At 42.1% G+C, this 26,351-nt stretch overlaps 1 protein-coding gene across 1 annotated transcript in view; it reads right to left on the minus strand.

The window, feature by feature from the left end:
* LOC111867322 (tricalbin-3) overlaps nucleotides 1-19,490 on the minus strand; it is a gene marked incomplete at its 5' end in the record, with an annotated part of 76,295 nt that extends 56,805 nt beyond the window's left edge. The window contains 3 exon segments of the mRNA XM_033752689.1: nucleotides 1,701-1,863; nucleotides 7,187-7,418; nucleotides 19,405-19,490. Of these exon segments, the coding sequence (XP_033608580.1) occupies nucleotides 1,701-1,863; nucleotides 7,187-7,418; nucleotides 19,405-19,490 (481 nt within the window).
* Nucleotides 19,491-26,351: the final 6,861 nt, after the last annotated feature.

A 26,351-nucleotide genomic window follows, 5' to 3' on the forward strand; every position in this document is an offset into this window, starting at 1 on the left:
GCACATCTCCAGGTACATCATCATCTCCTGTAGCCTTTCCCTTCCTCATTTCCTTGATAGCTTTTTCCACCTCACTTTGTAAAATATATGGTCCTTTCTCGTCTGTATCTACTTCTTCTTCGGGTTCAACTTCTAAGGTTTCTGGCCGATTAGGTCGATCATATAGTTCTGTAATATAATTTTCCCAAATTTTCAGCACTTGCCTTTAATCTATTATTCTATTCCCCTGGGAGTCTTCGATGCCAGTATTATGAATCCCATGATTCTCTTTCCATCCTAGTTCTTTTGTCTTCATGTACATCAAATCATAACATCATGTCCTTTGAAATTCTATAATGTCATTACATATCTTCTCAAGATATTCCTTTTTGGTCCTGTCCGTGGCTCTTTTTAATTCATTCCTCAGTCTCCTGTATTTCCTCCTGCCTTCTTCATTGTTGACATTCTTCCATTTCCTTCACTCCTCCATTTTACTCATCATCTCCTGTGTCACCCATGGTTTTCTTGCTATCTTCTCAACTTTACCAACCAATTCAATAATAGTATTGTAATGTGTTGTGTTACTGAAGACGCTGTAGAGATGGTTAATTGGTTTATTTAACAACCTACAAGTAACGGCTACAATTAATTATCACAATGTTACAGGTTTCCACACTTTACAAACCCTACAACAAAATCTCTTCACACTATCGTCAAGAGTCTTCACGTATTAATAAGGTGGGAGCTATACAAGTCTCCCTGAATTACACACTCCAAATATAACTGTACTACAGCACTCACTAAGTCTCGAAAGCACACAATAAGTCTTCCGCTCGCTGACTTCTTAGTTATCGCACACGCGTCTGTAACTCGTAACTTGCGAACTGAGAACTGTCGTCAGCGGCTGTGTAGCTCCCTTATAAACCCTCAGCAGGGCAACGAGAAAACCACGTGGTAGGCATCACTGTTGCTACCGTCGTCTATCGCAACCACTGTTTATCCACGTTGCCTAGTGACCAGTGCGCTGGGACTCGGCTCACTTCGGCTCTGCTCAGCACGTCACCGCGGGGAGAGTGGTGGGGTGATGACTCGCCTATTACGAGAGCGCTACGTTACCGCCACGTGCCACTGGGGAGGTAGGGGTCCTCCGTTGCGCAACATGTCACAGTATCTAACATGCATTTTTTTAAATTGTTCCTGAAGTGAATAACTGTGACCTCCATAACAGTGGACACTGTGTCACGCTTTGCATGTCCTGTCACTCCCACAAATCTCTCGTGTTTAATTTCATCTTGCCCTGTTTTCACCTGACACTGTATGCTATCCCTACATTATCAAATAACTTAGCATTACATTGCATTGACACCAGACATCCCTTTGAAAGAGTACCTTTGCATTGCATAGCAATTAATGGCCAGATGAAGGGTCAAAGTAGCCAGAATTTGTGAACTGTTCCATCTAAGTCATTACCTGATCATGACACCGATCAGCAAAATTTAGGAATAATTGTAGTACTGAATATTTCTTTTATTTCTCCAGTTTTAGTATGTAGCGATGCACAATAAGCCAGACTGAAGCATTTGCTCCTGTCTCAATAATGCATTCACTTTATTCTTTTCATGCAGAAAACATTAAACTGTTAAAAGGTAATTCTTCACTAGAGTTTATCACAGTTCAGAACATATACTGACTGTAGATCATAAAAATACGCTACAATGTACCTTCAGAACCCGGACACTGAACCACACTTCTGGTTTCTCTAGAAATGTCAGGTTCAGGTGAGTGATGTGTGGGAATGGTGCCTCCATATTCAGTGTGAACGTTGCATAAATCTTTCCACTGATGTTCAGCTTCTCCATTGCCAGATCCAGATCCATCCCAACACTAAAGAGTGAAAATGTACTGTAGGATTCAACTGTCATCACTAGTCAATAAAGTTGTATTTAAACAGATACTGCATGAAAACAACTATTTAAAAATGTGCTTGATTTGGGGTAATATTTCTGTGCATTAGTCAAGGCATATCTCCTTTGGATTTGAATATAATTAATAACAGCAAGGGGAAGATCTTAAAGCAATTAATTTATTTTACAGTTTCTTTAGAGATGTTAATCCCTTCTATATGGATAATTCTGGAATTTGACAGTGCCAAGCAAAGGCATCTTCTGCCTGCAACATTTTGACAACAATGCTGTCTATTGTTGTTTACTGTATACCAAAGAATTCGTCAAAGGCAAGGGATGCTTTTAAAATAACTTAAGATGAAAAGGAATTAAGCTGGTAATGGAACATTAGCCGCATTCAAATAGGACTCAGATAAATTATTTTATTAGATAAAGTATGTTATTAGATATCTAAGAAATAAAGGCAGTATTAAGTATACGTATTTTCCATTGAACAAGCATCATGCAGATCAAACATTATATATAAGATATTAATAATGGGGCAGTCTACACAACAATATTTCTGAGAAAACAAAACAGATACTATTGTATCAACATTTGTTTATTGGCTGCTGACGCTACATATTTCTACCCTTATGTTGGGTCATCATCAGGCATATAATAACACTAATATCAGTTCTTGAATTGCAGCTTAATTCAACATGAATTCATATTGTGTTCTTATAAGTTTTATATACATAATTTGAATTTACAGTTAAATGGTAAAATTTAAAATTAAAATTAAAATTGTACAGAAATACTTGTAATATATACTGCAAACCTCTTTCTAACTTTGTGACCACCACATATTCATATACTGTTCTTGGTGGTAGGAATAATGATGTTGGGGGGTGCCTATGTGCCAAATTCATATTTCATAAACTAGGTCCTGTTGGCTTGACCTTCCTGCAGTCATGTGAAGCTTATGCTCATTATACTGTGTATCACTTAGCAGGTTGATTATACTCAGAGTGGTGTATTCCAAGTTTTTTGATGTTATGTGTGAAGGCAGTTCCCGTGATGCTCTTATGTCATAGCGGTTAAGTCTGAACTGCTTGTTCGGGAGTATCACACTCCACAACATAATTATTCCTATCATCAAGAACAATATATCACTATGTAGCAGTCAAAAAGTTTTAAAGAGGTTTACAATTGTAAATTACAAATATTTCTGTACATTTTTAATTTTAATTTTAACTGTTACCATTTAACTGTAAATTCGAACTATGTATATAAAACTCATAAGAACACAATAGGGATCCATACTAAATTGAGATGCAATTCAAGAACTAATACTAGTATTATTATACGGCTGATGATGACCCAACATAAGTATCAAATTTTAGAGGCTGCAGTGTTGGTATTTCTGTTTGGAGGAATTTATGGAGTTTGCCGCTGAGATGGCTTCAGGTGGTACAACATAATGTATATACTAAGTTTCATGATGATCAACACAGGCATTGACTCAAAAATTTCAGAGGCTGCAGTGTTGTACTACTACTGATGGGGGGAATTTATGAAGTACGCCACTGAGATGGACTCAGGTAACACAATATACAAGGTCGTTCAAATATGACCAGGACTGATTTGTGTGTAAACAAGCCGCACTATGCAGCAGCTGTGCAACCTTGAGAGAGTGAAGCCACAACCTCCACTCTCCCTCCTGTTCGGGTTAGAACCTGTTCAGTCCTGTCTGGAAGTTGCTAGAGTGATGAGCAAACAGAAGGTACCGCGGAGTGTGGAACGATGGATTGTGATCAAATTCCTCGTTGGACAAAACGTCCTGTCAGCTGAAATTCATGACAGACTCCACCAACAGTATGGGGAAGAGTGTCTCTCACGGACCTGTGTGTTTGAGTGGTGTAAGTGCTTCAGAGAGGGCAGAGAGCACATGGAGAATGAACTGCATGATCGTCGGCCACAAACATCCGTCACTGAGCCAAACATTGATCGTGCAGATGCCCTTATTCGTGAGAATAGGTGCATCACTATCAAGGAACTTGGAGCAACACTGTCCATCAGTGTTGAAAGTGTACAAGACATCTTGAAATAACACATGCACTATCGCAAGGTGAATGCACGGTGGGTACCATGCACGCTGATGGATGTGAACAAAATGGTGTGCATGCAAACTGCCAGTCGTCTCCTTCAGCAGTTTTAAGACAAAGGTGATGCATTTTTGAAGTTTATATTGACCACCGATGAAACGTGGGCGCACTACTTCATTCCCAAGGCCCAGCAGTCATCACACAAGTGGCAGCATACCAGTTCTCCCAAACCCCAGAGAGTGCTGAGGAGCTGCTCGGCAGGAAAAGTGATGGCAACGTTCTTGTGGGACTGGCAGGGGGGTATCCATGTAGACTTTTTGACAGATGACAGAACAGTCAATGCAGCTTATTACTCAGACCTAATGGCAAAAGACGTGAAGGAAAAGGCCTGATCCAAGCAGAAGACAAGTGGAAAGCGGTTAGCCTTCCTTCAAGACACTGCACGCCCCCATACAGCCAAGACAACAGTGAAAACCCTCCGGAAATTGAAATGGAACCTTCTGACACATCTGCCGTACAGTCCCGATTTGGCCCCAAGTGATTTCTGCCTGTTCAGAAGGCTCAAATCAGACTTGCAAGGCATGCAGTTTGTGGACAAAGATGCCATCATCCAGATTGTTTGGGAGTGGATACGCCGCCAACCACAAGCCTTTTTTTCAAAAGGGCATCAGGATGCTTCCAGAAGGTTGGAAAAAATGTGTTGACTCCGGAGGGGAGTATGTTGAAGACTGACATGTGAAAGTAAGTGTCTGGCAAATATGGTTTATAAAAAAAAATTCATCCCGGTCATATTTGAACCATCTTCTATATACTTAGTTTCATAAACTTGTAGTCCTCTTCCGTCTCTAATGCAACAAGATCAACATAGATTTAGATCACACTAATTTACATTTAATTCACTAAAATGATCATTAAATTGTTTAGAACGTCATTAAAATATATATACCTTCTGTGTTTATGCACTACATGTTTTGGCCACAGAGGGCCATCTTCAGGCAACACATTTTTTTTAAGGAATCCACTTCACTGTCCATTTTGTCAGTAGTACTCTTAAAGTATTGTGACGTGGATGGCACAAAGGGAAGCGGGGATCACGTGAACTCTGCGTTTCCTCGAGTGATGTCACATACCCCTACTCCTTCCACTAGTACGCAATGCTCGGTAAACACCCCTCCACCGCCGTGACGTAACGGAAGAGCAACTGTGTTTGGCAACCATTGCCACGGTGACACATCAAGGGATGCCACGGTTGCTATGCAGCAATAAACAACTATCGATAGCGTTGCCAGCAACACCTGTAAACACGGCGACTAGGCAACAATGAAACAAGGCGTTTTCCCGTTGTCTGGCTGAGGGTTTATAAGAGAACTATACTGCCTAAGGAGAGCCACCCCGTGTGGAGGCGGGGTCGAATACCTCCACTGTGACCCTGTGAGTCGTAGGAGGCGACGAAATGGGAAGTCTCAATTCTGAGACAGTGAAATATCATCGCGAGTCCCAAGGGACTCGGACCCGAGTAAGACTGCGCTGGCAATGGCCAGCAGCATATGAAAAAGACAGACCCGTCCTCTCGTCAGAGAAGGCGCCCCACAGAAACAAGACCGTAACTGTCAAACGGTAATAATTAATATCTGATCATGAGCCCAAAATGGGGCTCGACACCAAGACTTACTGACTGACTGACTCAGTCGCAATGTGACTTTGACTTTGACTAAGGAGAGTCGTAGGATGTGACAAAAAGGGAAGTCTCAATTCTGAGACAGTGAAATATCATCGCGAGTCCCAAGGGACTCGGACCCGAGTAAGACTGCGCTGGCAAGGGCCAGCAGCATATGCAAAGGACAGACCCATCCTCTCGTCAGAGAGGGCGCCCCACAAAAATAAGACCGTAACTGTCAAACAGTAATAATTAATATCTGGTCATGTGCCCCAGATGGGGCTCGACACCAAGACTTACTGACTGACTGTCAGTCGCAATGTAACTTTGACTTTGACTTGACTAAGGAGTCAGTCAGAGTCAAAACCCGCGTGGAGGCAGGATCTAATACCTCCATCGTGACCCTGCGAGTCGTAGGAGGCGACAAAAAGGGAAGTCTCAAAAATGAGACAGTAAAATATGGTCGAGAGTCCCAAGGGACTCAGAACCGAGGAAGACTGAGCTGGAAAGGGCCAGCAGCATATATAAAAGACAGACCTGTCCTGTCGTCAGAGAAGGCGCCCCAAAAAAGAAGACTGTAACAGTCAAGCAGTAATAAATATCTGGTCATGAACCCCAGATGGGGCTCGACACCAAGACTTACTGACTGACTGACTGACTGACCGTCAGTCGCAATGTGACTTTGACTTTGACTAAGGAGTTAGTTGAAATATAGCAGCAGTCGTGGGATGAAGACCCAAACGCGTGGTTGGAAGATCTGATGTGATAATTTGTGATACTGCCGGAGGCAGTAATTGTGAGATTGTAAATTGTATAAATGTAAGAGCGAATGTGCAATAAATTCGCTATATCAAGTAAGGCGTGAAGTTACTTGTCGTGTGACATACACCCAACACGTGACAGTATGTTATTGTTATTATTATTAATTTTGGTGTTACAGGATGTCTGTTCCTCCTATCTTTTGTATTGCAGCCGCTCTGTGCCCCATTAGGTGTCCTGCTCCCATTAAACATTTTAACAAACATTTTAGTGAATTAAATGTGTATTAGTGCCATCTAAATCTATATTGATATTGTTGCATTAGAGATGGAACAGAACTACAAGTGATACTTCAATGCAAGAGGATACTGAAACACAAGATCAGTTTCATAAAGATTGGTTCAAGCATTCAAGTAATATTACATTTATTACTTAAACGTTTTGAGAGGGCTGATGGGGGAATTTAACGAAGTATGATGGCATGATATACATACCAAGATTCATGAAGATCGATTCAGGTGTTGAGAGGTTGCTAGGGAGGTATACAAATAAAGACACACACATACAGCAAGGCAATCTTATAAGCCCTATAATAAAATAAGGAAAACAGGCTAAAGAATGACATTTTAATTACGTCTTTATTATTAGTACTTTTGTGCTGTGAAAGCATGTTCACTTTAGAAGTGGTCCATTTCATTTTACTGCTAGAGAGTCTACTAAACTTTACACAATTTCTTTTCATTTAGCTAGGATCCACTAAATCCTGGCTGTTCCTCTAGTGAGTTGATTACCTGCCTTACCCTTTGCCAAAAAGTCTTGACCTGATAACCATCTGGAAATCATCACTGTCAAGACTCACGTCTGCTTCCAGTGCCACTTGATGATGCACACTCAGTGCTAGGCCGCTTGGAGGTTGCTGAAGACTCCTTGCTGATAGTGGGATACGTTTCCCTTGGTTCACATCAAACACCCGCACAGTTTTCACATATGGTGTCTGCTCCCCCAAGGTGAACTGCCTCAATTCAAGGCTCTCTGTATAAAGTCAAACGTATTATATTACAGGGAGGTCGTCTGTGAGCATGCTGCAAATCATTGTGTCAGTCAAGCAGGAGACACTCCTTGCGTCAGCTCTTTCTGCATGTGGTCAGATCCACAACATAGTCAACAAACCCATTTGTTGGATTTGCAGTTCTCACAAAGGTGGTTATGAAGAGTTCTACCTTCTGCGACATAGCACTAGGTAGGCCAGTGAAAGTCAATCAACATCCTGAAGACCGAGATGACATATTCCTCCGAAACATCAACTGACTTTCACCAGACTACATGGCGTTGTGTCCAAAACGATATAAAACTTCAACAAGCCCATGGGCCAAGAAATCATAACAGAAAACTCTCAGATCACATTTGATGCCAAAAGTGGTCCTTGTTGTTAAGCACACATTCCTTGCATCATCATAAAGTGTTCACACCAATGCGCTGAGGTTCCTTTTTGAAAATAGGTCGAACTTGAAGCTTAAACTCCAGTCTCCTTTGAAAGGCATCGGTTATATTTTCAAGCAGCATGTTCAAGCTTAGCGCCAATTTACCTCCGGTGAGCACTCAGCATTTTTGTTTGGTATTTTCTTTGCCCAGTCACAAGACAGATTCTCTGCATTTATTTTCATTGCATGAAGAGTTTTAATTTTATATCTCTTAACTTTCTGAAATTTATATGGGAGTTTTTCCCTTGCAGTTCACACTCATATTGTACGTGAACACTTGTACCCATGTGTAATTCTCACATGGCATTTCAACACAGGAAGTAACAAGACTGACTGAATGTTTAATATAGTAGGAGGGACTTGTGATTATAGTTCACAGGAACTTAACACATAAGCTAACTTCTTGGTAACTAATCGGAAATTTGTTGGGTCAACAGAGGAGAAAAACTGAAATTAATGTGTACAGGCTAATAGCCAGGGAAAAATTGTATTGTGTATAGGCCAGAGTTTCCCCAAGTTTTTTTTAATCCAAAGACCACTTACTACATGGATTTTCTATGTCAGACCACCCAAATATTACAAACAAATAACAAACTAAGTGGCCTGTAGTCTGCAAGCGAACTATACCAACCGAGCGACCACTGCTTGTCGGCGAAGTTAGTGCCAACTTTTGCAGACAGAGGGTGTCAAGTGGTCAGCACAATGGATTCCCATGACCGTTAATCTCGGTTTTCTTGACCAGAGCCGCTATTTCCTTGAAATAACTCCTTGGTTATCCTCATGAGGCTGAGTGGACCCCGTTCCAGACCCACTACTTCTCAGAAAATCTGGTGGCGCCGGGAATTGAACCCGGGACCTCTGGATCTGTAGCCAGGAACTCTGGCCATTAGACCATAGAGGCGGTCTCCACCCAAATATTAAACAATAAATTTCAAGAATTTTTAATTGAATGACAATGAAACTTAATCAAAAGTTACACCACCATGACTTTCAAAATGAAAACAATACAAAGATTTTGCCATGCAAATCAGAGGTTTAATTACGAACAAACAGAAGACATTGACCCTGAATTGTTTTCATGGACCATGAGCCTGGGAAATTCTAGCTGTTGGCATGCAGCCTACACGATGAGTCAATGCACACAGTGTGTTTGTCCCTCTCAGACGGCTGCAGGATCTGAGAGCACCTTCAGATGACCTTCCTACAGTGTTCGAATGTAAATACTTAATGCTTTATTATGTTATGATACATCTACACTTCTTTAGGTCATGACATCATACACTAGGACTAATTTTTTTATAATTTTGCCCTGCAATGCAATCTGTTGACGAGTTGTGGCATTAAGATTCTGAAGCTTCAGTTGTGGCTGTCTATAATTTCAGCACCGCTGCATCATGTGTTCTGACCTTGTATTGAACAGTACTGTTCTGACGCTCGTCGGAAAATGGCGGATGAACAGAGCGTCAACATCAAATTTTGTTTGAAGTTAGGCAAAACAGCCGGAGAAGCATACGAAATGATGAAAAGTGTGTATGGTAGTGATTGTTTGAGTCGCTCGAACATTTTTGATAGTATGCTGTATTTCTTGACAGGGAGGAGACTGAAGGCGCTCCACGTGCATCAAAGCCGATAACAAGTCGCACTAAAGAAAATGTGAAAAAAGTGACCGAAATCCTTGCATCAGACAGATGTGTTTCTGTAAGACTCATCGAGGAGCTTTTGTGAATATCAAAACGTACTCTGCATCAAATTTTGACCGAGGATTTGGGCAAACGAAAGGTCTGTGCGCGGTTTGTATCGCACGCGCTGTCAAGCGATGAAAAACATGCCAGGGTGGAACACTGCAAAGACATGTTACGGTCGGCACAAAGTGATACTAAATTTACAAAATCCATTTTTACTGGTGACGAGACATGGTATTTCCAATATGAACCTCTCACAAAGCGGCAGACTGCAGCGTGGTTGAGCCCAAAGGAGCCAAAACCAAAGAAAGTGCGCATGTAAAAGAGTCGAGTAAAGACACTGCTAACCGTTTTCTTCGATTTCAAAGGAATCATTCACAAGGAATTTCTGCCAGAAGGTCAAACAGTGAATTCTGATCATTATCTCAGAGTCCTCAATCGCTTGTGGGCGGGAATTCTTCGAATACGACCTGAATATCGAGAGCAAGGTTCGTGGTCGCCCCACAAATTGAAGATCGTGCGCTATTTTTTGGCCATAAAAGGGATCACAGTCCTTGATCATCCTGCGTATTCGCCAGATTTGGCTCCAGCAGATTTCTGGTTGTTCCCAAAAGTTAAGGAGACCATCACAACACCATCCAGGACATCCAAAGGGAATCAACCGCAGTTTTAAATGCCATTAAATAAAAGGAGTACAGTGACTGTTTTCGAAAACTTTTCAATGGATTCAAGCTATGTACTGATTCAGAAGGAGACTATTTTGAATAAAAAGAGGGAAATTTTGAAAATAATTCATGTCTTGCATTTTCAATGAACACAGTCCTAACAGAACCCGGACACTGTGTAAAACTGGAAATGATGCATTTATATTGTTGTCTTCTTGGTTGTGATCCCATGTAAGCTGGTAGTTAGCGGTATCCGTAGTCTAGGGGTAACGTTCCCACCTCGTGACTCAAGGTACGCGGGTTCAAACCCGGCGGAGGTCGTGGAATTTTTAAGGGCGGAAAAATTCAGGGAACAAGTCCTCCGGGAGGGACTTTAAGCCGTGGGTCCCGTGTCGTAGCTTAAAAGAACCTTATGCCTCAAGGAGGCATCTGAGCCAAATTATAAAGGGCATTTCTCGCCCAACAACAGCCTTTAACGCCTCTGGTAGATGGGGGAAGCATCTAGATACCGCTGAGCCAGTAGAGGCCGAACTCGCTGGCTGAGTCGGGACTGATGGCACGCACCAGTATCGGTAGGGTATAGAGACTGGTAGAATATCACAGGGGGACGTACAATAGACCACTGGTCGCGGTGCATGGGGAAACCCACCCCCTCCAATAATAACAACAATAATAATAATAATAACAATAACAATAATAATAAGTTGGTAGTTGGGTATCAATGTTTTAGTGGAAAGTGCGGCCTCCATCTTCAGGGAAGATGTCATCCAAGTTGGAAAAATGGTAGGAATTATGTTTCAGTTGATGTGTGTCTTTCATTCTTTATTTATTTCTTTCTTTGCAAGAAAGAAGCATGAAGCAGGCCGCAAGGAAAGAAAGAAATTCAGACTACAACTATATCTACTTCTACCACCACCACTAGCTCTGTCTATGGCTCTACAGCCCAATGTTGGACCTTGGCCGCTTTTCACTTTCTTGATCTTCTACATTTTCCGTAAGACTCCTTCGACGGGGGATCAGCCAGTAACAAGTCCGCTACCTGCACACACAGGAGAGCATGAACACAGAATAAATGCAGATATCCATGCTTCAAGTGGGATTCGAACCCACGAACCCAGTGTTTGAGCGGCCAAGACAGTTCACGTCTTAGGCTGCGCGGCCACTGAGATCAGCTTCACAACCATCCCCGCTTTTCTGAAATTAAAAGTACCTTTTGTGTAACCACAAGAGACATTTCTCTAATATGTATCGTGTAACGTGTCACGGTAAGTATACAATGTCAGAGACAAAAAGAACAGCGTCAGAACGAGTCTCTTGAGACCTTTCTAAATAAAAAACGCGTCGCGTTCAGAACATATAGGTCAGAGGCGAATCTCTCTCTCTCTCTTATTGCTCCCAATAGAGCAATGGGCATCCGCCGTGAAACGCTTTGTTTCACTTTAGTTCCTTAATCCTAAGACAGTCAGTAGGACTCCTTGGACGGGGGATCAGCTCTTCACAAGGCCGCTACCTACACGAATACGGAATAAACGCAGACATCCATGCCTTGAGTGGGATTGGAACCCAAGATCTCAGCGTTCGAGCGAGCGAAGACAGATCATGCCCTAGACAGCGCGCCAACTGAGATCGGCTCAGAAGAGAACACTGTGACAGCAATAATCTTAATGTTAAGGTGTACATAGGCTTACTGGTGAAGAGGAAACAATATTCACTAAAATAAGAAGCCAATACGAATCTACGTTACTAAGGCCCATCTACTGTATGAACCAGAGAACGTCACTCCATGTGCAGGCAATCACACGAAAGAAAAATCCTGTTTACGTCATATCTGAATTTCCCACAGACACATGAATGTCAGAATATAGTAACATTCTAATGGTCAAGTAATGACTGTCTAGGTCAAGGGTCTCCAAACTACGGCCCGCGAAAGAATTGTGCAGAAATGCGCCAATTGAACTAATTTTCCAATGAGTACTGGTAAAAAAATACTTGTTCACAGATTTCAAATTCATTAATTAAGATTGTGTTTAAAATATATTCATATTCCATATTATGTTAATATCAATTTTCACAATTTTACTAATTCTGGACCGTATACTGCGCGGTATTTCTTCGTACTTGTTCGGCCTCGATCTGTAGTGTCACTTCGTGGCAATGTAGGTAGCGCGAGCAGTTCGTTACTAGCCGTCTTGTGCACAAGACTTCTTGCAGTGGTGCAGTGTAATTGTAACAGATCATCATCACCTCAATTTAATCAGATTTTAGAATGCAAAAAGAGTACCATCATTCACATTAATTGTTTTATTATAATTTGTGATGAAAATATGAACATTTGCTGCTATTGCCTGTTGTCATTAATATGCTATAATTTATTCTCACGTACTTTGTATTTAGTTTACGAAATTCTGTGCTTTCAATAAAACTCTTTTTTTTTCCTTGGCACTACAGCCCAGTGGCCTACCTCCATGAACTTCTCCGTTCACTTCGGTTTTTCTAGATCTTACACAATCGGTAGGACTCCTTGGATGGGTGATCAGCTCATCTCAAGGCTCTACCTGTACACAAACACAGAAAAACGCACACACATAAACTATACATCCATGCCCCGAGTGGGATTCGAACCCACGATACCGGTTTTCAAGCGAGCGAAGACAGTACATGCCTTAGACCGCTCGGCTACCGTGACCAGCAAAACCCATATACCTAGAGTTATTAATTTCTCATTTTATCCGGCCTGTTGAAAGTGCTGAATTACCTAATGTTGGCCGCGTTTCGGAAAGTTTGCAGACCCCTGGTTTAGGTCACTAACTGATGATGACGAAGAGTAAATGGAGTATATGGGCCGCGCCATAGCTCAAGCGGTTAGTTGCTGGCTTCCCACCGCGGCGGCCCGGGTTCGGTCCCGGGTCTGGTGAAATGGGTTTTGTGGGGGACAAAGTGGCGCTGGGGCAGGTTTTCTCTGAGTACTTCTGTTTCCCCTGCCAATCTTCATTCCACCAATTGCTCCACAATCACTCTCACCTATCATCTGGGGCTGGTACAATAGGCCAGAAGTGGCCGCAGTACAAGGGACTTAGTCCCACCCCACTGGCAATAAAAAAAAATAGCTCGAACTGTCACGACATTACACTCTTTAGACGTCAGAAGTAAGAAGGTGGTGATACGGCCGAGGGGAATGTGTGTTCAGGGTAGAAGGAAATGGTAGTGAAGGAGTGAGGTACAATATGAAATGCAAATACTTGACGAAATCGATGTTCTAATGTATTCGTAGTTCGTACAGAACCAACGTTAGGGTGTGCCCAACGATGGCAAAATTTTGCAAAGCCCGCAAAGCCACATAACTGTCATACTGCTCTTTTGATTGGCTTACTTTTCAGCCCTGAAGAAAGAAGGCGATGTTACTCCAAAACGTCCGTCGACTATCACTGGACCTATTACACGCCGCTATGAGCCAGAAGACATAACTCTTCAAATATGTCACTATGTTCTAGGCTCTCGCAGAACACGAGATGCCGCAAGCTACAGCACTGGAGTCTGCCTGCCTCACGTGTCGGTGTTTCTGCCAACGATTCCCTTACTTTCGACGATTACATTGAACATTTCCATTGTGTTATGTAGCCTATATCTGTGATACATGACGTTTCGAAAGTTGTGCGCCTTGCAGCTGACGGTGCACCGGTAGTCGTGAGGCGCAGAGCCGTGAACCGGTCAACAAAAGCAAGAACTCCCCTTCACATATCTCTCAGAATTAAATTTACTGGGACAAAACACGGGACCTATAGCCCTCTTCTCACTCAGAATACATAAGGTGTGGATTTCCTGTGCTCCAGCATCTGTTGCTTTGTGCCCGCCTGCCCACTAAATGAGACCAAACTTCGTCTGAAGAAACAAAATGCCATCTAGGGGCCTAGCCGGACACTGTAAACTAACGGCAGATACAGTTACAGAAATCACTGGTCACAAAAAGCGCAGAACTGTGTTCTTTAAGCTGTGATTTCAATAATTTTCTTGTAGTACTCGTGGTTTCTTCTGACATTCCTGTTTCTTGTGTAATGACCTTAAGAGGCCTGCGAGACAAATGTTCAAGCCGAGCTCAGATATCGTACAAAATTCTTTCTGAACCCTTTACGTGGAGTCGTTAGGCTATGATAAGTATCACATGCTTTAAATTTTATAAACTCTGAATTTTGCTGAGAGTGTATGTACGCGTTTCGTACGATTCTAAGAGCAAACAGTGCTTATTTCCGTGAACTATAATAAAGAGGCGGCTTGTTGGCTGCGAAGTATAGGCTACACTTTTAAATCTTATTCAGAAGAAACTCGGGTTTAAAAGGATAACTACAAGACGCCGATATTGGGAGATAACAGAACAGAAGAAGATCCGTGTCTTATTCACGAATTCTGGTTCCATGGTGGTTTAAAAGAATTGTACATGGCCTGCACTCAGTTCTAAGGGGATTATGGTTCCTGTGTTTTATTACGATAGAATTAATTCTGAGAAATGCGTAAGTCATATACTGCAAGCTACCCAGTACACTTCACTATACCAGGGGTCTCCAAACTTTTCGAAACGCGGGCCACATTAGGTAATTCAGCACTTTCAACGGACCAGATAAAATGAGAAATTAATAAGTCTAGGTATAGGAGTTTTATTGAAAGCACAGAAATTCATAAACTAAATACAAAGTACGGGAGAATAAATTATCGTATATTAATGACAAGAGACAGTAGCAGCAAAAGCTCATATTTTCATCATAAATTATAACAAAACAATTAATGTGAATGATGGAACTCTTTTTGCATTCTTAAAATCTGATTAAATCGAGGTTCAAATTTTGAAAAGCTTATCACAAGTAGCGACTTTAAATGTTCATCGGATAAATTTGCCCTGTATTTCGACTTGATGTACTTCATCTGGGAAAAAGTTTGTTCACACAGATATGTCGTCCCAAAAATGGTGATAAATTTACAAGCAAATTTCTTTAAATTTGGAAATTGCTCAGAGATAAGAAATTTATAAAATTCGATCAAATTTCTTTCCCTGTGTTTGTCTTTCATATATGATAATTTTCCTGAAATTCAATAATTTCCATTTGAATTTGACTTGGGACATCTGCAGCATCACAGTCAAACGGATTTTGAAACAATCTAATTTCCTGAGCACTGGCATCCAAATCAGCAAATCGCTTTCGAAATTGTTCTTTCAAATCTGAAATCACTAAATTTGCAAACGAGGAAGGAAATTTAGCTTCACCCTTTTTATGCAACTGCATANACATTCCTCGAGAAAAGACCGAAACTAACGATGGTTAAGTGCATGACAGCGAATGAAATTAACGATAGAAATAACAGGTTTTAAAACAGAGCTCATATCAACGTGTTTTGCACAGAGTGCTTGTTGGTGGATAACACAGTGAAGAAACACTGGCTTTGATATTCCTGCATCCTCACAAGCTTTTGTGATTTGGCCAACCAAACATATTGTAACGTGTTTGAAATCCAGAAGAGTTACTTCCATGGAAACGCTAGAACAGGCCGTTGCCTAGGAAGTAACAATAGCGATACAGTAATTCTAACAGTGAGCATTGCATAGAGATGAGTTTCAACGGTTACAACAAAGGCTCGTTTGCATAGCAGCGGCCGAGGTTATAAAACGGGGTTGAATGCATTCGAACAGCGAGTCTACCAATAACCGCTGAAGAAGCCAGTTCGGTATTAGCCTCCATAGAAGAAGCAAGTCTGGAATTAGTCGCCGAGGAGGACAGTGGATAATTGTACTCGTGATTGTATAAGTGAAGTGACCAATAAAGGCTCTACTGAATTTGAGACCTACGTGGATTTACTTGTTGCGGGACACACAGAAAACACGTAACAATATTTTTATAGCAGACATGTTTTTTCCTCCATCAACTGTCACGCAATGCAGACGGTTCCAGTCCAAATTATATTCTGTTAGTGTTTTTTGTATTTCTTTGAAGATACGTGTATCATCTCCTGTTGTAGTGCCATGCATGCTGTGAAGTGACACTAATTCTCGTGTGACATTAAGTTCATCGTGGACGCCACGAAAAAATACTAATAGTTGAGAGGTATTACAAACATCAGTTAAAATCTATGAACAAGTATTATTTTACCAGTATTCATTGGAAAATTAGTTCAATTGGCGCATTTCTGCACAATCACATCGCGGGCCGTAGTTTGGATACCCTTGCACTATACGATCATATCGCCGCAGCTGATTGAGCAGAAAAGGCGACAACCCACGCAGTGAGCGCATACAGCGAAAGGCTCGCAGCACGAACACTTCCTACGTCGCTTGAACTGAAACTGATTATTTTCTTAAAACGGGTCGTTGTACAAAAACATTTCTACGTAACGTAAAATGTCGATCTTTAAATACCCCACAGGCAGTTCCTCCTCTATCCTGTCCGGTTAACCGTACGAAATCTAAATAAACCGTTTAGCTGGAACATCGTCGTTAAATGACCTACAGCCAATTCAAGCGCTTTCTTGTATTCACAGAATTACTGAATGGAAAGTAGATCAACAGAAGCAATATCGCTCTTTACAGGTTGTCCCAAAAGCCATGTTGAATTAATGGCGTGATACAAAATAACCCGTGTGCTTCAAATAACATAGGCAGCTCCTTGCTGTGACCATCTCCATTTCTGAGAAACTCTGCCACCTGGGGTTCAGTACCAACATGCCTATACCATTCTGGTCCTCATACTTACGCACCGTCTTGGGGACTTAAAACTTCGATTTGTTTCATTCTGGTCCGTCACACTAATATTATGAAAAAGCTAAATAGTTCCGTTCAGTGTGACTGTGTGACAGTCCAAACCTTTTGCAACTCTTCAATGGAAGCTATTGTCCTCTTTAGCGATTTCAATAGAGTGACTGATTTATTGGGAAGACCGATTCATTAGCATGTTAAGACTTGCTTTTCGCATCTGGACAGAAACAACTGCCTTTTGTTACCTGCAGCTTGGGTGAACGGAAAGGGAGAGAGGCCACCACAAAAGGCAAGTCTGTAGTTTGCCGAAGATGTAAATTTTGTTTTGCTGATAGGGTAGCTGTTATAAAGATGTCTTCGGAAGGGTGTAATTGGACCCTAAACTAAGAAATAACCGCTTTGACATGTGGGGTTCCGGGTTCTGTATCTTTGGATCTCGTTATTCTCAAAGTTCGTTATGTGATTGTGTAGTGCTGATTGTATGATGGATTTGGCCTGTTAAAATCAACTAATAGGAAACTATCCTTGTCTGGGAGAAAGGCCGTCGATTCAAACCCTATACAGGGGATGAAGCGACGCTCCCGCAGGATAGAGTTTGGAGAAGGACTTGGCGTTTTGAATCCATCAGAGGCAGACGTCATTGCGCTGCACTCTCCAAGTTTATCTAAATTATCAGTCTTTATTTGGTTCGATTAATCTTTGATAATAATAAAAAAGGGCACATTACTCCGTACTTGCTAATAAAGTTATAGTGTTTGCTTCTGAAATAAACAGTTTGTGGAGAGCAGAAATAGTGTCTTTGATTTCTAGCAGTGGACTGGTTTTAAATGTGCAGTTTCCACGTTGCCTCAGTTATTACCGTGGCACGGTCTTGAGAAGAGTCGAGTGGTCTACCGAAGCCGGCAAATAAATATAAAGATAGAAAGGGGACGGTTACAACTGGTTAAGATTTTCTTATTTCAGTTATTCACGCGTGAATAACTGAAATAAGAAAATCTTAACCAGTCACACCGAACGGAACTATTTAGCTTTTTCATTTAAAACTTTAATAAACTAAACAATAAGGCACAGTCAAGAGGATCGGTCTTAACCTTAAAAAGAGTAACTGCAGAGTCGAAGCTTCTTAGCTTCCTGATTTCGCAGTGCATCGGGATATTTTTATTGTTTCTTTTAACAGAACAAGGTGAAGAGCTGTAGGGTCATTCGACGTGTTTTTAAACGTCTTCTTTTATGTCTTGGCAATGGCTTGGGAGGACGGGGTAAACGACAAAAAGTCTGTCAGGATAGCAGATATTCTGGCGAACACTCAAACCGAGCACTGCCCGACTGCAAGTCACACCCACGTTCAGGCCGGCGCGCGCTGGCGGTTCTTTCGCAATCTGTACTTCTCGGAAGCAGCAATAAAAATGGGCCCAGACCGGCGTGCATAACATAAGTAATCACAGCTCAGAGACTGTTAAAACTGGTACGTAGTATAATTCAACTATGATTATTTACGTGCAAACTCAACCCAGGGACCGATTACAGAGTCAGCACAAGTAAAAAGAAAAACAAAGAACTTACAAACAAAATACAAAGTAAAGAAATTTATATAATTCAATTCATTCAATTCACATTTATTTACGTGCAATAACTTAACAGCACAGTGGCCAATTACAAAGTCAGCACGAGTATATAAGGTACAGAAAATAATTAAAACAAAATACAAATATGACAAACAAATCTGTGAACATAAATCTAAAGAAGACTGAACTATATACATACATTTATGAAATATTACGAATGTTGCTAATACTGTTAGTAACTAAATACTAAGATAAGACACCTGGGAGTGATAGCATAAAATTAATAACAAGTCAATAAATTAAAACCAATTACATAAGAAAATTAAAGTTAGCCGAGGTATACACATTTGTAGTGAATGAAAACACCAATCAAGTAACACCGTAAAAGGTTTGGTACATGCTTGTAAAATATGATTCAGAGAAACCGCTCCGTCTGCAAATATGTCGAGATCTTTACCCACCGCGTTGGTAGCAAGGGCGCACCGAGAAGAGGGACAGTGTCTTTTTGAGGGACGAAAGCTAAAAGTAGAGAAGTCTCGAACATGGCANGAAAAATAAAGTTATCATTAATAGGTGAGAAAAGTAAAATAAATAAATTTACAATGGTTATGCCATTATGTGACGAGAAAGGTTAATATTCATATATACACAAGAATAAAAAAATCCAACGTAATGGTGAAGTGGGGCCTGGTCATAACAATAGGCCATAAACAGCTATAGGGCTTGTCAAAATAAATATCCACACTTTCTGAGCTTTGCGTGCTTATATAATGATAAAACCAAGAATTTCTTTAGGGTTTCTGCTTACTGTTTCTTGAGCGTGTGCACCCGTGGGTGCGGATGTCAGAGGAGACTCCAAAATCCACCACTACTACAGGAAGTTACTCACCCACAAATGAAGGTTTAGCTTCGTTCAGCAGTGGCTCTAGCCGTTCCTTCAAAATGGTAAACAGGCTTCGGGAACTGAACACCCACCTGAAGAAAAAAAAAAAAGCAATGTACTGTAAATATCAAGGGAAGTCCGTGGCCTGAAGTTTGTAGCAGGCAGAAAATGTTGTAAGATTTCCAATTTTTTAACTTCCAGAATATTTGCCCCTCACCCCTCGATATGTCCAACTGAATACCGCACTTGCAGTGAACTCATCTGCAGTAGGCACGTGCGACTGACAGCGCGTCAAACGACTGAAATTACTGACGCTTCATTAACATAAGCTGTAACGATGCCGCCTCCATGGCACCACAACTTGTGAAACGGGCATTAAGTGATGTATCCTACCCTTCAAATACAAAACAACGACTGCGAGGCTGTAGGGACTGCAGAAACAACACGCCAGAACTGGTCTATGTGATAGAGTCCTTTTTGAGAAGTTAACGATCGGAGAGATAATAAACTTTTACAAGTCGGAAGGTCGAGGGTTCAAGCCCCGATGAGGTCATTGGATTTTTTTTTTCAATTTACCCAATCCTTCCGACTGCACTATGGCCCTGGGGTAGACTCAGCCTCTAACAGAAATGAGTACCAGGAATCTTCTTGGGGGCACAGGGCGGCCGACGCGTAGGGCTGACAACCATACCACCATCTATGAGCCGATTGTCTAGACCAGGCATGTCCAACGCGTCGATCGCGGGACGATTTTTGGTCGATCTCATAGGCCTATAAGGAAATTATACGTGAAAAGCATGTAAATTCACTTGCAATATAATATGATTATATTCAGATTTTGAAGGGTAAATACGTGTTAAAGTAGTCTGTACTATCAATGTATGTTGCTTTTACAACAAACATCATGCGTCCTGTTATTTTTACCAATATTTTTGGTTGAAGAGAGGCACGACGATACGAGGGAGTGGTAGATCACTGGCAGTTTTGACACTAATAAGTCGATTACAACCTGTTTCAAGTTGGACATACCTGGTCTAGAAAATGTGGGAGCCTCAACACCTCACAACCCTACGGGCCTCTACGGCCTGTTACAGGGATAGCTTTACTTTATTTTTCTAAAAGTATACTAATTTGAATGATCAAGTAAAGGAGTAGGCCGCGCCACAGCTCAAGCGGTTAGTCGCTGGCTTCCCAACGCGGCGGCCCGGGTTCGACCCCGGGTCTGGTCAAATGGGATTTGTGGTGGACAAAGTGGCGCTAGGGTGGGTCTTCTGCGAGTACTTCGGTTTCCCCTGCCAATCTTCATTCCACCAAATTCTCCATGATCATCATAATCACCCGGGGCAGGTACAATAGGCCAATCAGTGGCCGACGTGCGGAGTGGACCCAACTGGACTTCACCCCCCACTACCGAATTAAAAAAAAATTAAAGGAGGACCAGATGGGCAGGTAATGTAGCATGAATGGGGGCGAAAAGGAATACATATAAGATATTTGTGAGAAAGCCAGAAGGAAAGAGACCACTAGGAAAACCAAGATGTAGGTGGGTGGACAATATTAAAATTGATCTTAGAGAGACAGGATGGGATGGTGTGGATTGAATCGATCTGTTATCAGAATAGGGACCAGTGCAGGGCTCTTGTGAACATGGTAATGAACTTTCGAGTTCCATAACATGCTGGGAAGTTCTTGAGTAGCTGCAGAATTGGCGGATCCTCATGAAGGTGTCAGCTTCATGAGTGAGTGGGTGAGTGAGTAGAAGGTAAAAAAAGGTAAAGTTGTCTCTGTGCTTAACTAATCAAGCACTACATCATGAAGACGAATGGGGGAGCAGATGTATAGACCCATGTTTTCTTGACCTCGGCACTAGTTGGAGGTGAGTGGTCAGCTTCAAGCCCCGGCCGCATTAACCCCGGGGAAAGAACCCCGGTACCTTTTGGATAGGTTTGGTGGAACCCCAAGCCATTCTGGTCAAGGAGAAGTGAAAATTCTTGCATCCCCCGGGACTCGAATTCCGATTCTTCGGCCGTCCAGCCCCATAGCCAGTTGCTGTACCGACTCCCCCATGAGTGAGTGACATCATCACGAAATCCAGGGCCCTAAATGTAACCTGCCCGCCACTGGTCAATATCTTGAGTTGGATGAATCAAATCTACACCCTCGTACCCATTTCTTTAAGAACTATTTTAATATTATCCATGCCTAGGTCTCCCAATTGGTCCCTTCCCTTCAGAGTTTCCGATTAAAATTTTGCATGGCTTCTCAACTCTCCCATGTCCGGCACATCCTTCATTTTATTAGCCTATTAATATTTAGTAGAAAGCTCAAGTTATGAAGCTCCACAGTATCGAGTCTCCTGTTACTTCCTTCACTTATGTACCGTGCTCTGAAACAGCCTCAGTGCATTCGTATGTTCTTCCTCTAGAGGGAGAGATCATCATCATACAGAGAGCCAGTTAAAATTATACGCAGTTTGTATACAAAGCAAACATGTAAACAAACACACGTAATATGAAACTACAGTGAACTAAAACGAAGTGCCATACAGCCAAAGCATTATGGATCAGCCGTCAGTGTCGGACAGCGCTGCTGCTTTCGTCACACTGCACAAGGTCCACATTTCGATAGCAAAATGCCTCCCTCCGTCAGGAACTATACTACATTATTTTATAATGACGTTCATATTATCAGTTGACTTCAGTGCTCACGTGATCTGAAACGAAAATGCTTTTACAATATTTAAACCCCACCCCACAGAACTCAAATCGGATGAAGAGGAAAAAATACAGCAATTCCTAGAATCACCTTATCAGCTGGAATATCCCCTTAAGCCCTTTAAAAACAACGAAATAAAAAACATCATAAGCAGTAACTTAAACCACCAAAAAGCTCGAGATTACGATTTGATCACAGGGAAAGTATTAAAAGAACTCCCAGAAAAGGGAATACGGTACATCACACAAACATTTAATGCAATCCTGCGTACTGGCTACTTCCCAGACCAATGGAAAGTAGCTCAAGTGATACTATTCCCAAAACCAGGTAAACCACCAGGAGACACAAAATCGTACAGGCCCATCAGCCTATTACCCGTACTCTCAAAAGTTTTTGAAACACTACTTCTAGCAAGGTTGAGACCACTCCTTAACGAAAACAACCTCATTCCTGACCACCAATTTGGGTTCAGACAACAACACGCAACAATAGAACAAATCCATAGAGTCAGTAAGAAGATTAGACAAGACCTAGAAGACCACAAGTACTGCTCAGCAGCCTTTCTGGACATCACACAAGCCTTCGATAAAGTATGGCACACTGGAATACTGTATAAACTCGGGAAACTGCTCCCCCTCAACTATTTTCTTATACTCAAATCTTACCTACAAAATAGATACTTCCTGGTTAACCGGAGTACCCCAAGGCAGTGTCTTAGGACCCATATTATACTTGATATATACAGCTGACCTACCCACCGAACAGAACGTGCTAACAGCAACATTCGCCGACGATACTGCCATATTGGCCTCGCATGAAAACCCGCAAACGGCGTCCCAGATCCTTCAAACCAAGTTGGACAAAATTCAACAGTGGCTTATTAAATGGAGAATAAAACCCAACGAAGCAAAATCAGTACATGTTACGTTTACCACCAGGAAAGAGACCTGCCTGCCCGTCCATCTGAACAACCACCACCTCCCCCAAACAGAAGAAGCTAAGTATCTTGGGATGTATCTTGACAGAAGGCTGACTTGGCGCAAACATGTTTAAAAACTCACCAAAATATACTGGTTAATAGGAAGAGCCTCCAAGCTGACACTTGACAACAAAATCATACTGAAGCCCATCTGGACGTATGGAATCCAACTGTGGGGAACGAGCTCAAACTCAAACATCGAAATACTAGAACGCTACCAGTCAAAGGTACTTCGCATGATAACCAATGCCCCCTGGTATGTGCTCAACAATGTCATCCGGAATGACCTTGGTATGACTACAGTCAAAGAAGAAATAAAACAACTTAGTGTTAAATATAGTAACAGACTTAACAAGCATCCAAACGCACTAGCAACAGACCTCATGAGCCAGCCGATTCGGAACAGAAGACTTAAACGCTTCGCGCCAAATGATCTGCCGGGCAGATTCTAAGCATTATATTTAGTTTATAAGCTAGATTAGGGTTATAGATGAAAGTTAGCTGTAAGTTCTACTCCTGCAAACACAACTAATCCGTACTGATTATTATACGAAAGGTGTCTACTGATGAGGAGCCTCCTACAAGCCAATATTATATGATCCCACCGTTTGCTTATTGTAACTTTCACAGATTGCAAAAAAATAGGAGACATTAAAAAAACAACATTTATGGTACACGAACGTCCTGGTTAAATGGTTAACAATCCTAAGTATTCACGACACTGCAGGTTCAAATCACGTCCCAGGGATCAGACATCCTGACCGAGAGAGTTCTGGTGGCTTACCCTGGGCCCTTCGGTCAACTGCCTTCAAACAGGCCCCATCCGCTTCCTTCTATATCCAGTCCAATTCGTAAGTCCTCTGATGTTACAGGCAGCTGTAAAAGAGTCGTTCAGCAGAACACTACCACACTACTACTATTTTTTTTTCCTTGGCACTACAGCCCCAGTGGGCCTACGCCTACCTCCATGAACTTCTCCGTCACTTCGGTTTTTATAGATCTTAGACATACGGTAGGACTCCTTGGGCGGGTGATCAGCTCGTCGCAAGGCCTCTACCTGTACACAAACACAGAAAAACGCATACAAACATCCATGCCCTGAGTGGGATTCGAACCCACGATCCCGGCTTCCGAGCGAGCGAAGACAGTGCATGCCTTAGATAGATCGGCTACCGTGACCGGCTACGGCTACTACTACTACTACTAAGAAGAAGACCAAGGACGCATAATGACTTCAAACGCACAAACATTGGGACCATGATTTTCAGTCTTATTCGGGGCATGCGGTATTGTAAGCGTTTACCTCTTTCCAATGTCATGTGTAGGTAGACACCTCGCGACTGTCTGATCTCCAGCCCGTATAAGAAAAGTAAACAGGGGCTCAAATAATAACAAAACTACGTGGTAACTCAAGAGACACAGGAGCCAATCACAGAAACAGTACAGAGATGTAGAACAAGCGTAACTTTATAACAACACTAATATAAAAAAAGTAAAGCTACCCCTGTAACAGGCCGTGAAGACCCATTACCTTGACAATCGGCTCAAAGATGTGGTAAGGTTGTCAGCCTTACGCGCCGGCCGCGCTTTACTCCCCAGGAAAATTATTTAATTCCTGGTACTCATTTCTGTTAGAGGCTGAGTAAATCCCAGGGCCATAGTGCGGCCGGATGGATTAGGTCAATTGAAAAAAATCCAATGACCTCATCGGGAATTGAACCCGCGACCTTCCGACTTGTAGCATAGTGCCCCATTCAAATACAGTAACACATGCAAATAAATATTATAAATACATCTTAATAACACTAATACGTATGTAGATGTTATTAACTACCTGGTAGCCAAATTAACCACAACATTTATGTTTGGTCTATCGTACTGACATTGTCAGATATTTCATTTATGCCTAAGGCGCAGCCAACAGAAGGACATTTCTTCTGTGAAAAAGAAGCACAAAATGTGCTAAGTCTCTAATGTTTCTGGCCGTAGCTCTGATTATTACGGCTTCTAAACAGAAAGGCAGGCAACAAAACCGTTAAAAACGTTCCTTATAATATTCCTCAAAATAACACCATCTCGCAGCAAAGTGTAGAAACCTATTAAAACATAATTTTGACTGTATTAATAATAATCTCTAAAGAATCTGTATGGGAAAAGGTAAAGTTGTTCCTGTGCTCAACGAATTAAGCACTACGTCATGAAGGTGTAAGGGGAAGTGGATGTAAAGATCCACATCTTGACCTCGGCACTAATTAGATGTGAGTGGTCAGCTTCACGCCCCGGCCATTTTACCTCCGGGGAAAGAGTCCCCGGTACCCATTGCATAGGATGTTGGGTGGAGCCCAGAACCGGTCTGGACGACTTGGAGAGAAGTCTTGACCCTAGCAGGACTCGCAGTCGCCTGTCGCCATACCGACTGCGCTACCCCGGGTTCCTAAGGAATCTGCTGTTAACACAGCGCAGAGAACTTTCTCTGGACACAAGGCAGTTTTGTTGCAATCAGTGTTAATAAGCAAAACTCCATGCAACATAAGCAAAATGGAGAGTCGCTTTGACATGTACAGGAGAAACCTGCAGGAAATCCCGTGAGATTCCGATATTAGCAGATCTCCCTGGGCTGCGGATCGCAACTCACGCATGCGCATGTGTGTGACATTAGTTAGCATTCAGACGAAACCAGTTTCCGGCCTTGCGTCACTCTCAAGGTGACCTCTTTCTTTTTTCTTCATCTAAAGAAATATATAGATAAGTGGCTAATGCGGCCTTGAACAGCCATAATACTGGAGTCGCAGGTTCGAATCCTGCTCAGATCTCCGTCTGCGTTCTTCTGTGTTGTGATAGTCCGTACAGGTAGAGATCTTCCGAATGGCCCCGTACGTCTTTGTTAAAAGTGTATCAACGTAATCGAATTTAAGATTTGAGGTTTTCACGGCGGTGACTATGAAGAAAGCAGTCTTCTGGGATTTGGCACCGTGTATACCTATGTGGTGTTAAACGACGTTTCGGAGGAACGTATCGCCTCCATCTTCAGGGTAGAAGGAAAAATATAAGAAATCCGCAAGCGAAGAGACCATGAGAACCGGTACAAGCAGACTGCTGTTGGAAATATACACAGCTATGAGAGAGCAGTGAAGGAAGGGGGGAAGGGCAAGTATACAAGTGAAAACAGTGGAATGGGAGGGGGGGAAAGTAGCTGGGACAAAAGCAGGGTTTTGTGTTGGGGGAGAGGAAGGCAAGGTTAAAGGATGGGCACTAACCC

Source organism: Cryptotermes secundus, unplaced genomic scaffold, assembly GCF_002891405.2.
Source record: "Cryptotermes secundus unplaced genomic scaffold, Csec_1.0 scaffold464, whole genome shotgun sequence".
In the NCBI taxonomy this organism is placed as follows: Eukaryota; Metazoa; Arthropoda; class Insecta; order Blattodea; family Kalotermitidae; genus Cryptotermes; species Cryptotermes secundus.